Here is a 12698-nt window from a genome sequence, read left to right as displayed (position 1 = left end):
TTCTTTTCCCACCCAGCAAAGGCACAACCCAAGGAAAAACCACCCGGCACCAGAGCACAAGACCACAGAATCTCACTGTTATCTTGTTCCCTGCATACTATCTGTGTGCTGTAAATGTTAATTATTAACTATTCTGTAGCCACCAATGTAAAAGATGTGTTTCTCTCTCCATTTTGCCTTTTATCCTAGAGATGTTCCTGCTTTGCTTTCTCCCACCTCCTTAATCTACCATCAATGGATTTCATGTACCTTCCTTATGTCTCCTCCTTTGATCCTAATGCATAAAATAATCTGTAAAACTGCTATTCTCCAGAGCATTTGCGATCTTGCTCCCTGGTATATGTCGTCAGTTTTGCTCAAGTAAACTCATAAAAATTCTCCACAGGTTTCTTAGGTTGACATTAGCATGAATGAGACAGCAAACCAAGCTGTGCCAGTTATCACTATATTCTTCATTACCTAGACTTTTGGTAAGAAAAAGATGCCAGTTTCATTTAAGAATGTCCTTAATGAAGCAGTAAAAATTAATTGTATTAAATCTTGACTCTTGAATAATGTCCTTTTAATATTCTGCGTAAATAAACAGGAAATATGCGAAGCACTTCTGCTGTATACTGAAGTATGGTGGCTGTCTCGAGGCAAAACACTTGTGTGATTATTGGAGTTGTAAGCTGAACTTGTCACCTTTTTCCCACAAACATCATTTTTCCTTGAGTGACTGACAAACTTCGGTTATTCAGATTTGGATCTTCTCATGCATTTTCTCAAAAATGAATGAAGGGGGCCGGCCCGGTGGCTCAGGTGGTTAGAGCTCCATGCTCCTAACTCAAGGCTGCCGGTTCAATTCCCACATGGGCCAGTGGGTTCTCCTCAACCACAAGGTTGCCGGTTCAATTCCTCGAGTCCCACAAGGGATGGTGGGCAGCGCCCTGCAACTAAGATTGAACACAGCACCTTGAGCTGAGCTGCCACTGATCTCCCGGATGGCTCAGTTGGTTGGAACGCGTCCTCTCAACCACAAGGTTGCCAGTTCGACTCCTACAAGGGATGGTGGGCTGTGCCCCCTGCAACTAGAAAACGGCAACTGGACCTGGAGCTGAGCTGCGCCCTCCACAACTAAGACTGAAAGGACAACAACTTGAAGCTGAACGGCACCCTCCACAACTAAGACTGAAAGGACAACAACTTGACGTGGAAAAAAGTCCTGGAAGTATACACTGTTCCCCAATAAAGTCCTGTTCCCCTTCCCAAATAAAATCTTAAAAAAAAAAAAAGAAAATGAGTGAAAGGAGCCTGTCATTTTGAGGAAAACGACTGCTGCCACTGTTATCAATGATGAAATCAGGGTTTTCGAGCAAAAATCAACACTTTTTGAAAACTTTTATGAGTTTGACAGCTTCCAAACACCTTTTTGTGATGAGACTGGAGTGATATTAATGAATGCATTTTTGATTGTGTAGTTAAATGTATCAACATGTGGAACGTATGTATGCTCAGTGAACTAATAATATTTTCCAAATGGTCAATACGTGATGTCACAAAATCAAGCACGAGTAAAAGACTCATGCTAAGTGCAAGATGGATCAATGGAATTTATTTAACACATTAGAATAGGAAAAGTTCAAATTTCATTATCGCCATTAATATGGACATAATTTGATTTCAGATTCCATATTGCTATTAATCTTTAGGAAGCCACCACTTCCTGAATTTTTGGTGTAGTATCAACAAAGAATATCTACAATTACCAAAAAAGACTTAAAATACTTCGCTCTTTTTCAACTATGTAACTATGACAACTGATTTTTTTCATATATTTAAACCAAACCAACACTGATACAACAGACTGACTATAAAAAGCAGATATGAGAATCCAACTGTTTTCATTAAGCCAGGTATTAAAGAGATTTGTAAAAATGTGAAACACAACCACTCTTCTCAGGAATTTATTTTTGTTTTGGAAAACAGAATTATTTTTCATAAACATTTATGTTAACATATAATAGATTTATTATTGTTGCTTTAAAATACGTATTTTAAAAATTTCTGTTTTAATTTTTAATAGTGAGTACTGATAAATACAACCCACATAAACAAAAGCTGCTTGAGATTCTCAATAATTTTTTAGATGTAAAGGAGTCTGGAGACCAAAAAGTTTAATAATTGCTACTCTATCGGAACTGACATTATTCCACAACTTTACAGTTAATAATAAATTATCAACCGATAACGTGTGACTCCAGTTTGATGTATCTGGTTGATACACATTTATTGACACTGACTTTAAACCTTCTCATTACTTTCAATCATAACTAACCCAAACTAGCAAAGTTATGTTTTCTATTTTCAGGAGACTGTTTGAATGGATTAATGAGGGCCACTGCCACGGTTACAGGGTGGCACAGCAACACTGCAGTTTGAAACAGGACTTCTTTATCTTCACTAGTCTTCCTGGACTGATACAGTACTTTTCCCCCACAAGCTCTTTTCTTTCTCTTTTTCCCCCAGAAAAATAACATTTTTATTAATAAACTGGCTGAAACACCTCTTTAATACTTTTCCCTTACATTTTTTGGCTATATAGTCTTGAATTATCTTTTATATGACAATAATTTTGTAAATTTTTTGGATGTTAAAAAAAAAGTATGTTTTCTTTCCTCTTTGCTCTCAAGTGTACTTTATCAGATATTAAATAGCCCCTCTCACTTTCTATTGATGAGTGTTGGAATCATACACCTTTTCCATCCTTTTAACGTTATTTTTAACAGCTTTGAGATAAGATGCACTTTAAATATACACAATTCCCCTATTTGATGTGTACAATTCAATGATTATTTGTAGATTCACAGATATGTGCAACTGTTACCACAATCAATTTTAGAACATTTTCATCATCTCAAAAAGAAACCCCATTCCCTTTAACTATCACCCTCTGCCCTCCATAATTGCTCCAGCCCTAGGCAACTACTTTCTGTCAAACAGATTTCCCTGTCCTGGACATTTCCTACCAATGGGATCATCTAATACGTTGTCTTTTATAATTGGCTTCCACTTAGCATAATGGGTTCATTCATGTTGCAGCACGTATCTGTACTTAATTCCTTTTTATTGTCAAATAATGGTCTATTGTGTGAATGTGCCACATTTTGTTTATCCATTTGACAGCTGACGGACATTTTGGTTATTTCCACCTTTCGGCTATTATGCTACAATGCTATAAACATTCATTTATACGTTTTTGGATGAACACAGGTTTTCATCTCTCTTGGGTATGTATCTAGAAAGTGGATGTTGGGTCATATACTAACTATACTAATTGTTTGAGGAACTGCCAGACTGTGCTGAAGTTCCTCAAACAATTGTCTGCACTGTTTTGCAGTCCCAGCAGTGCGTGAAGGTTCCAATTTCTCCACGTTCTTGCCAATACTTATTAACTGACTTTTTGAGTCTCGTCATCCTAGTGGTATCTCACGTGGTTTCTATGTACATTTTTCTAATAACTAACGATGTTGAGCATCTTTTCATGTATTTATTGGCCATTTGTATATCTTCCTTGGAGAAATATCTATTCAAATCCTTTGCCATTTTTAAATTGGATTATTGGCCTTTTTATCGTAAAGTTGTAACAGTTCTTTATATAGCCTGGATGTTACACCCTTATCAGATTTATGAATTGCTAATATTTTCTCCCATTCTGAAGCTCCCTTTTCACTTATTGGTAGTGTTCTTTGACCCTAACAGGTTTTAACTTTGGTGAAGTGTTTTATCTCTTTTTTCCTTTTTAACTTTGGTGAAGTGTTTTATCTCTTTTTTCCTTTATTACATGTGCTTTTGGTGTCATGTTTAAAAAATGACTCCTAGATCCAAGGTCATGAAACTTTAATCCTATGTTTTCTTCTAAGACTGTTATAGTTTTAGCTCTTATATTTAAGTCTTTAATCCATTTTGAGTTAATTTTTGTATGTGATATGAGGTGGAGTTCCCAGGAACTCTTTAAAGCCTATTAATTCTTTACATTGTTCTAGGTTAATAACAGTTTATCTCAATTATGGACAAGGAAGTGAAAAGAGGAAGTAAAAGGCTCTAAGTTTCTGAAATGAGTCATGAACCAGAAGAAAATTACTTTTAAATACCTATTTTTTAAGAAATAAGAGGTACATATTTTTTTTTAAAGTGCATTTGACTTACTAAGATTTAGAACACGCTTTGGCTACTCTATTATTTCCAGATATTTCTTAAGCAAATCTTGATTTTTAAGACATTTTTACGATAAAACAAGACAAGGAGGCCCTTTAGCCATCAGGGAATTGGTATCCAATTCAGTTTGATAAAGCAAGATGGGGAGGAGGGTTATCACTTTGTGAGGGATATAAATGTCTAACTATTTCATTGTTTTATACACCTGAAACTAATAATAATAAAAAAAAGCAAGACAGAATTCCTTATAAATATTTGGAGTGATTGCCTTTAAAAGGAACCTTAAAAGCTTGTGTTGCTTCATCCATATAATGATAAGAATTATCTGTAATCTTTGGTCTCATTTATGTACACATAAAGGCCTCCTCTCTCTCTCTCTCTCCCCCTCTCTCCCTCTCTCTTTTTCTCCCCCCCCCCTCTCTCTCTCCCTGCCCCTGCACCTCTCTGTCTCTCTCTCTCTCCCTGAAATGGAGTCAAGATGACTACCCTGAATAGGTCCATAAACAGACATTTTACAGAAGAGGTAAATGCTATGCAAATCTACACGCTACAAATGAAGGTCCTGATTACATTCAGCATGCATGTGATGGGTTTTAGGGAATTTCAAACGGCAGAGTACTCACAGGAGAGAGTTTCTGGATAAGATCATGGGCGACGTGGACAAGATTCTTGTCTTCATGGAGACATTTCTGAAATTTTTTGCTCTCCTCATCTTCTAGAAGATCAAAATCAATGGCAGCATCCAGTAAGGCCTGAATTAACCCTTTCCAGGATTTCAGAGCTGGAACCTGAGGTGCGACTGCAGCACTAATGCCTGTTCCAATCACCAGAACCAGTTCCCGAGGCTTCTTAGTTTTTAAGCTTGGAAGAAGCTTCCTGAAAAAGTCCAACAAATGAGAGGATGTGGAACATCCAACGGATATGAGGCACAGGGAGAGACTGTCTAAAACCGTGGTGTTCAGCTATAACTTTTATAGCTGCAAAGATGATACATGCCAGTTTCTGACACCTCTCCAAAGTAGCTTAATCAAAAAGACCAAAATATTGTGCCAGCGCTTGCTGAAAAACAAAGTAATAAACCTATTTCAGGAATCCTTAAAAGTAGTCTTAAAATCAAGTTTTCTCCTTCATGGTCCTCTCAATCTAAGAAAACCCACTAATATTAGGAAAAGGTCCAATTATATTAAGGCTCGGATGAATTTTGCTAACTAAGTTGTATTTGAAACCAAGAACGTGTTTGATTTGGATTCCTGAGAGAATAGAACGCCATACAAATTAAATTGCTATTGCTGAGAAACATAAAACAGGAGATGAAAGACCAATAAAAAAATGTAAGCTCAAATTTTGTGAACATGATTAAAATAGAGCATGACTAAAATTGAGGGGGAGATAGTCAAACACATGGGAAAAAGTCTGCCTTTGGTTTGTTCCAGATATCCTCAGACCAAAAAGAAACAAAAAGTAGCCAAGAGAATTCTGAAAACACAAGAGCCTCACCAACCTAAATAAACAAAGAAATACATATTCAACAGATATGATGAAAAGCGAAAAACATTCCTTTCTTAACCAGGACAAGCACAGACAGAATTCTGTCCTAGAGCTTCTATGTGAGGGCCCATGAGCATAGGTTTTTGTGTTTTGGTTCCCCACCCCCTCTTATTCTGGAGACTATATTAAAATCTGTTTGAAATATATTTATTTAATTTTTGCTGCTGGCATGTTTTTTCTCAAGAAACTGCCTTTCTCTACCTTTTGTCCAAATAATAAAATGAAGAGAAACAGGATCAGCATTTTGGCGTAACTCAAGAACGAACAGTACTTTTAGCCGTGGGAAACCTGGCTTTGGGAAAAACCTCTAGAATTGCCTTCCCTATTACCAGCTCCTGCATTCAGTCATTCAACACATATGAAAAATGTATAAAGTACCAGACACTACAGTAGATACTAATAATGTATTTATGAAGAGAATGGAGTTCCTAATCTCAAAAGTCTAGTCTACTGGAAAAGACTAATAACGGATATAGAAGCAAATGAAAAATGAGTTTCAGTTCAAGGGAATCAAGATAGTGAAGCACACACAAACATAAACTCAGAAAATGTCCAGAAGGATTCATAAGAACTGTAAATCATGGTTAACTGTGAGGATTGGGGAGAAAAAGGATTTTTACTTTTCACCTGATTGTGCTGTACTATTTGAATTTTTTACCTCATACATTATAGAGTTGAGGCACAAGTTTCCTAATTTAAGACTTCCAGTAAAAAAGGAAATATTTAACAGTTGTGTTTCATTTCTGGTTCTTCCTAACACCACTAAAATAATAGTAATTTTTTTTTTGGAAGGCATGAATTCATAAAAAGCACACTAGGAAAAGATGACGGCCTAGAACAGAGGTCAACACAATTTTAGAAATTGTAAAGTAAGAGCAGGTTCTCTCTGTAGGAGCTTGGGATTGTCCAGGTACATCTGAAGGTGGAGGGGAAAGGTGGGGCCGAAACAGGGGAATTCACTGCAAGGCTGCACTAAGCAGTTAGAGCTCTGAGACTGGAGGCTTGCCTTCCAGAAAGGGTGAACCAGAGGATTCTGAATTTGAGAATACTGTGCACAGCTTGGGGAGGGGTGTAAAAGTCTGTATATGAAATACAAGACTCTCCCCTCCTCCCTTCCCCCAGAAGAAGACTCCCACACACTGGTAGTCAACCTTATACCTGCACCCCATACCCCATTCAGTCAGCAGATGGGAAGATTCCTCTTTGGGGAAAATGGCCAGCACCAGAGAAAAGAGTTTCAGTTCAAGGGAACTGTTGCTGATCGGTGGGTGTTCCTCAGCTGTAGAGCCTGTCCCATGTTTGATACCCACAGGGAAGCCTATCTGCAACCAAGCCCCTTATGCAATTGTCCAACTGTTTTTTTAGGGTATATGAGCAGACAAATAAGGGTCAACTCACAAGTAAGGGTAAAGCCCCAAACGTGAGAGTTTCACCAAAACAACCAGTAGACAGAATGGAACTTGGGAGGAAATGAGACAATAAAGGAAAGAAGAAAAATTGAAAAGAAAACAATGACATCTTCATATAGACTTTTTTTTCTAAATGGCATCTATGAAACATGAACAGATGCTATAAAAAGGACTGGGGAAACAAAAAGATTTATTGGCAATTGAAAATATATAACAGAAATTAAAAATTCATAAAATTGGAAGATAAAACTGAAAAAAATCTAAGAAAGTAGAATTATAAAAACACGACAGAAAAATATAAGAAAATTAGAGAATCTAGAAAGTCCAATGTCTGAATAAGAAGAGTTCTACAAAGACAGAATAGAGAAAAACTGTAGAAATTTCAGGTTACTGAGAATAAAATAAATCCTTACAAGCTTCCAATGAGAGAAAAATAAGATGTCACGTGATACAAGGGACTGGGAATCAGAATAGAGTGGCTATTATGGCAGGTACACGGAGATGTTAGCAGAGAATGAGCAATGGCTTCAGAATGCTAAGGAAAACGATTTGCTACCTAAAATTCTACACTCAGCCAAATTATCAAATGAATGTAAGTGCATGATGAAGACATCTTCAGATGGCTCCAAAAGCTTTTCTCCTACGCATCCTCACTGAAGAAGCTAATGAGGACATTCTTCAGCAAATGAAGGAGTACACCAAAAAAGAAGACCTGAGATCCAGGAAACAGAGTCCAACACAGGAGAGATGTAAAAGGAATTCTCGAGCTGATGGGAAAGGAAAACAGCAAAATCAGCTGAGAGCAACTGTCCAGAGCAGAGTGTCGTCCATAAAACACATGTAACTAGCAAATTGATGTCTGTCAGCATATCAAGGAGATTGACTCTGTCACAGGGTCTGAAGATAAATTGGTAGGTACACAGAAAACAAAGCAAACAAACCCCCCCAAAATGAGATAATTTTTAATAACTTGGAGAGAAAAATTGACAAGAAATGTAACAACAACACATATTCGTTTCATCTATGAATACTATTTATACAGTCACATAATGTAAACATTAAAAACCAACTTAACCAAAAAATGTGATCTAGAACATATATATGATGTGGAGGGGGAGAAGCAGTGTGAGGGGAGGGAGGGTCCACAAGAGCAAGCCTAATTCTATTGTCTCTAATTGGAAATACATAAAACCAAAACACTAAAATATAGCAGTACACACACAGTACTTAGAAATATGGATGTAAATATTAGAGAAACATATAAAAAGTTGAAAGTGATTGTCTCTGAGGAGCAGCGAGGCATTATGAGCCTTCGAGTACTGACTTTTAAAATTACGTACATTTATGACCTTGATAAAAAACAAAAATAAAATCCAAAATAAAAATAATTTTCATATACAAGTCAATATTAACTAGTGAAAACAACTGGGATGTAGGGCAAGTTCGTTATCTTTCGTTACCTACCACTAGTGGTAGTGGTACTTACTATGCGCCTCAGATTCCCTTCCCCTGTTTACCTGGGCTTTTTGGTGGGGGGTGCGCCATCACTGAAGAATCCAAAAATCTTGTCTATATCAGAGGCCTGGCTCCCTGTAGAAGCCATCCAGTTTCTAAAATAGATTAAATATCATGGACCACAATTAGATCTGTAAAATGTACCATTCAAAATAGCACATACATTAAACAGTTTTAACTTTTAGCTGTACACCCTAAAAGTGTTCTAGAGGTATCCCCTGCTTAACAGAAATTCATTAATTAATGAGCAAACCGGACTTAAGGAATTAAATTCATCTAACAAAGTAACCTCAAAATTATCACTTTGGCGCTTCATACTGCCATCTTGTTTCTGTTCCTGGCGGTTGTCTCCCCTCCAACCCCCTGCCAAAAAACCCCCCACACCAATGCCAACTCACATCAATTACTGGCCATCATTTTGTGGAGCCTAAGAAATACCTGTTACTTTCCATGAGACAGGCTTGGGGAAGACTCAGGAGGATAAAACAACTCACAGATAAATGTGCTAATAGTCCCCAATTAACCATTTACTATCAGCTAAAAAAAAAAAAAAAATCACTGGGTCAAGAACAATCAACGCTGATTTACTGATTGTTATATATTCCTTGTTGCTGGGCGATTGTGTCCTCATAGGCAACGAGACACGTCTCTCTAGCTAAACACAAAGTGGTCTCAGAGACACTGTGGTAAATTTCGGGAAAGGTATCAAGCAGAGATATACGGAAAATGACCAATTATGTTCAGGTGATGAGGTAACTAGCAAAAGTAAAAGAATTATTGTGAATTAGAATGAGAACTATAAAGAGAAGTTTTAATTGCTCGAATTTTTGGAAAACTTCTAAATCTAAGGACCATTAATTCTAAAAAAAAAAGCAATATTTCAAACAGTATGTGTATACATACAATACAGAAGACAATATGTATTATTAGAATTTGGGGGATTTTATTATCTTCCATGGTCAAATTTAGAAAGAATGGAATTACTAACAATTATGTGAAGTTTACTGTTGTATTAGAAAGCTTTCTTTACTAAAACATTTTAAAAAATTTGCTGATTTAATTTTTCTGGTAAATAGAAGGCTCAGTTCCTCACCTCATATCCATCATACACAATGGAATTCTTCTTTAATACCGTAATCATTAGGAATACAGGAATCACAGAAATGAGTTAGGAAGTAGGCTGTCTTTCTTGTCAAATCTTTGATTCTGTTGGTGAGAAATCTGGGGCTCAGAGAAGACAGCTGAATTATTTAACTCAGTAAATCTTGTCTTAATCATCATCTGAGATACTTGTTAAAAGTATATGTCCTTAAAAACAGTCCATTAATTTAAAAGACAGTGTATGTTTCTGGGCTGTAATAGAAAATCACAGAACCAGAATCTTCAGGGGATTTTTGGGAGGCAAATAGGAAACACCTAAATGAAATCAAACAGCCCAACTCTTCCGCTAAATGTAGGACGTAGACTAGGCATATTATATGCTGTCCTCCCTTCCTTTGAGTGTACATACCATTTATTACAGTCTAACAGCTTCCCAGGTTTGCTAATATCAACAGTCAGAAGTTAATCACCATTAAACGACCGAGTCTTATATTAATTTTTGCTCCGAAAGACGCATTAGAGCTGATGGTCCGGCTAGGTCTTATTTTCGGGGAAACACGGTATTAAGTTTTAATTTCTGTGAAATAATTTCCTCCTCTAAAGTCTATGCTCTAGATTGGAGAAGTAGTGGTAGAAGAGTGGTTACTTCTACCACATAAAGGACAACCCATCAGTGTGGGAATATTTTTTAAAAGTACACAATGAAAAGTGTGCATGCTTATGCTCTTTCCTTAAATATGGTTCTATAGACCCATCATCTGAACAAATTACACCCATGTAAAAACTACTGTGTATTGAGAAAGATGAAAATAACGTATACAGGGAAGTAATTTAATGTTTATTAAGTTTTGAAAACGGACATCTTCAGAATTAAATGCTTAATTCAGCCACTAAACCAGCATTTTATTTAACAAATTCTTATATAGTGCTTATCACGTGCCAGGCACTATTTACAAATATTAACTCATGTAATCTCCATAACTGTATGAAGTGCTTTTATTATCCTATTTTAGAGATGAGAAAACTGAGACACAGAAAGGCTGGGTGTCGGAATTCAAACCAAGGCGGTCTGCCTCCCAAGTCCATGTTCTCAACCACACTACCACCGTCTAAAGATGTTCTTCAAGTATTAGCTTCTCAGCTTTGTTTTTAATCTGTAGTTCAAAACTATCAAAAAAGGAAGCTGCTACATTCTGGAGAGCACATTTACTTGAAATAATTCTGTGTACTGCATAACAGCTGGTACATGACCAGGCACTCTGCTGGTGCAATCACGGCAGTCCCTTAAATTCAGAAGCTGAAACACGTAGCTTTTTCTGGAGATGGGGCTGCTGGCCACTGCCTACCACCACCACTCCGCCAGAATCCCAGATCGGTCCTACCGTTTTCTCCTGGAAAATACGCAAGCTCGTTTTCACTGGTCAATTCTTGGTCTCTACTCCTGAATACTAACTTTCTGATTTTTTTCTTTACAGAGTCAACTGTTCTGAAGGTCTACTTCATCTATATAATTTAAGAGAATTAAATATGATCAACAGCTCCTGACAAGTTGTTACTGGAATGTTTTGTGTCCTCTTATTTAGGAACTGAATGAGAAGTAATTCAATATTCTACATAATATCTGATCATCTAGTCACCCGGTTTTCTAACCGGTAACATCTGTTTTTCAGTCTAAAGGATGTTTCATGTGATACAATCTCTTATGTACACCCTGGTGGCTTCTAAGCACAAACCACATCTTATTCCTTCTAGAGTATTGCTTCAGAAAAAAAAAAATCCATCTTAGCGTTTTACCCTAAACAACGTGCAGTTACTGCTAAAGAGCTTCCAAGCTAATCGTGAAAATCTTACACAGAATTCCTAACATGTACCAACTACATGACACATTAATTTCTTTAAGTGATCACTACTTGAGTTTTCATTTTAGTGGGACATGCTATGTATAGCAGAGATGGAAAAAGGTTTTCTGCCACAAGAAAACAAAGGCGATTATCTGTGGCAGTGTCTTCATTACTCCGATTACTGCTAAGCCACTGAGAAATCCTTCAAGGTCAACGGAGTTCAGCAAAATAAGAGTCAGATACTTGGTAAATGCTGAGAAAAGTTAACAGCAACCTCATTAACAAATGTTTTAAGTCCTAAGTCTTCATGTCAGATAGGACAGTTACACTTTGAAACCTGTCAGTTGGCAGGAAATAGAATGCTTGTATCTGGTGAATGAGACAGGGAAAAAAATCAAGTATTCTAGGAAAAATCCATTAAGAAACACGGGGGGAAAAAAAGACAGAAAAGCAACTGGTTATATGAATAAAATCAGTTTGAGCAAACTAGAGGACTTGTGGATTTGAAACACCGAAGAATCCCAGTAGTCCTTGCTTTTGTGGCATCTTGGTGCCAACAAAGATGGCAAAATCTGATGCCTTTTTCCTAAGAATCAGTGAGGTCTCACAGCCTGAGTTCCTCATGCTGGTCTATGTATCTCTCCGTCTGCTTCCACTGTGTAGTCTTCAGCTCAAACATCTGACAGGCCAGAAGGAACACAGAATTCACATTGGTGTATGTGTGGGTGGAATAAATTGACAAGAGAGAAAGTTCTAATGACGGCATTTTTGCCTGGAAGTAAAAGACAAAAATGAATAGCTTAAGAAGGTGGTACATTTCTTGCTTTAAAAGCTCCCCCCTTTCTTCTATTTTAAAAAATAAAACAGTGACTGGAATAAAGACTGCTTACTTCTCCAGCGTAAACATAGAAAAGGGTTAACTTCATTTTTTTAAGGGAGAAAGACAGTCATCCTCTGACATGGAAGAAATCAAAACCCCTCTAATTGTGGATTTTGGACTAATTCCAACACATCTAGTTTTTAGCAACTAGGAGGGTAGGGGGGAAGGAAAAGATCGCCAGTATAGGATACTATGTGAGCGCCAAAC

At 37.0% G+C, this 12698-nt stretch overlaps 1 protein-coding gene across 15 annotated transcripts in view; it reads right to left on the bottom strand.

The window, feature by feature from the left end:
* FAM118B (family with sequence similarity 118 member B) overlaps nt 1–12698 on the bottom strand; it is a gene marked incomplete at its 3' end in the record, with an annotated part of 48068 nt that overhangs the window by 13493 nt on the left and 21877 nt on the right. For 8 of the 15 annotated variants that reach the window (XM_081037364.1, XM_081037358.1, XM_081037365.1 and 5 more), the window contains 2 exons: nt 8672–8764; nt 4821–5073 (listed from right to left, as the gene is read on the bottom strand). In XM_081037364.1, the coding sequence (XP_080893490.1) occupies nt 4821–5073; nt 8672–8757 (339 nt within the window). In that variant the 5' untranslated portion in view covers nt 8758–8764. Of the gene's footprint in view, nt 1–4820; nt 5074–8671; nt 8765–9762; nt 9891–12698 lie in introns of all 15 variants that reach the window. The other 7 variants (XM_081037361.1, XM_081037354.1, XM_081037362.1 and 4 more) reach the window with 2 other exon arrangements.

This window comes from Rhinolophus hipposideros (genome assembly GCF_964194185.1).
Source record: "Rhinolophus hipposideros genome assembly, chromosome: 24".
In the NCBI taxonomy this organism is placed as follows: domain Eukaryota; kingdom Metazoa; phylum Chordata; class Mammalia; order Chiroptera; family Rhinolophidae; genus Rhinolophus; species Rhinolophus hipposideros.
The sequence above is the reverse complement of the archived record's forward strand: the minus strand, read 5'-3'. Positions and strand labels throughout refer to the sequence as shown.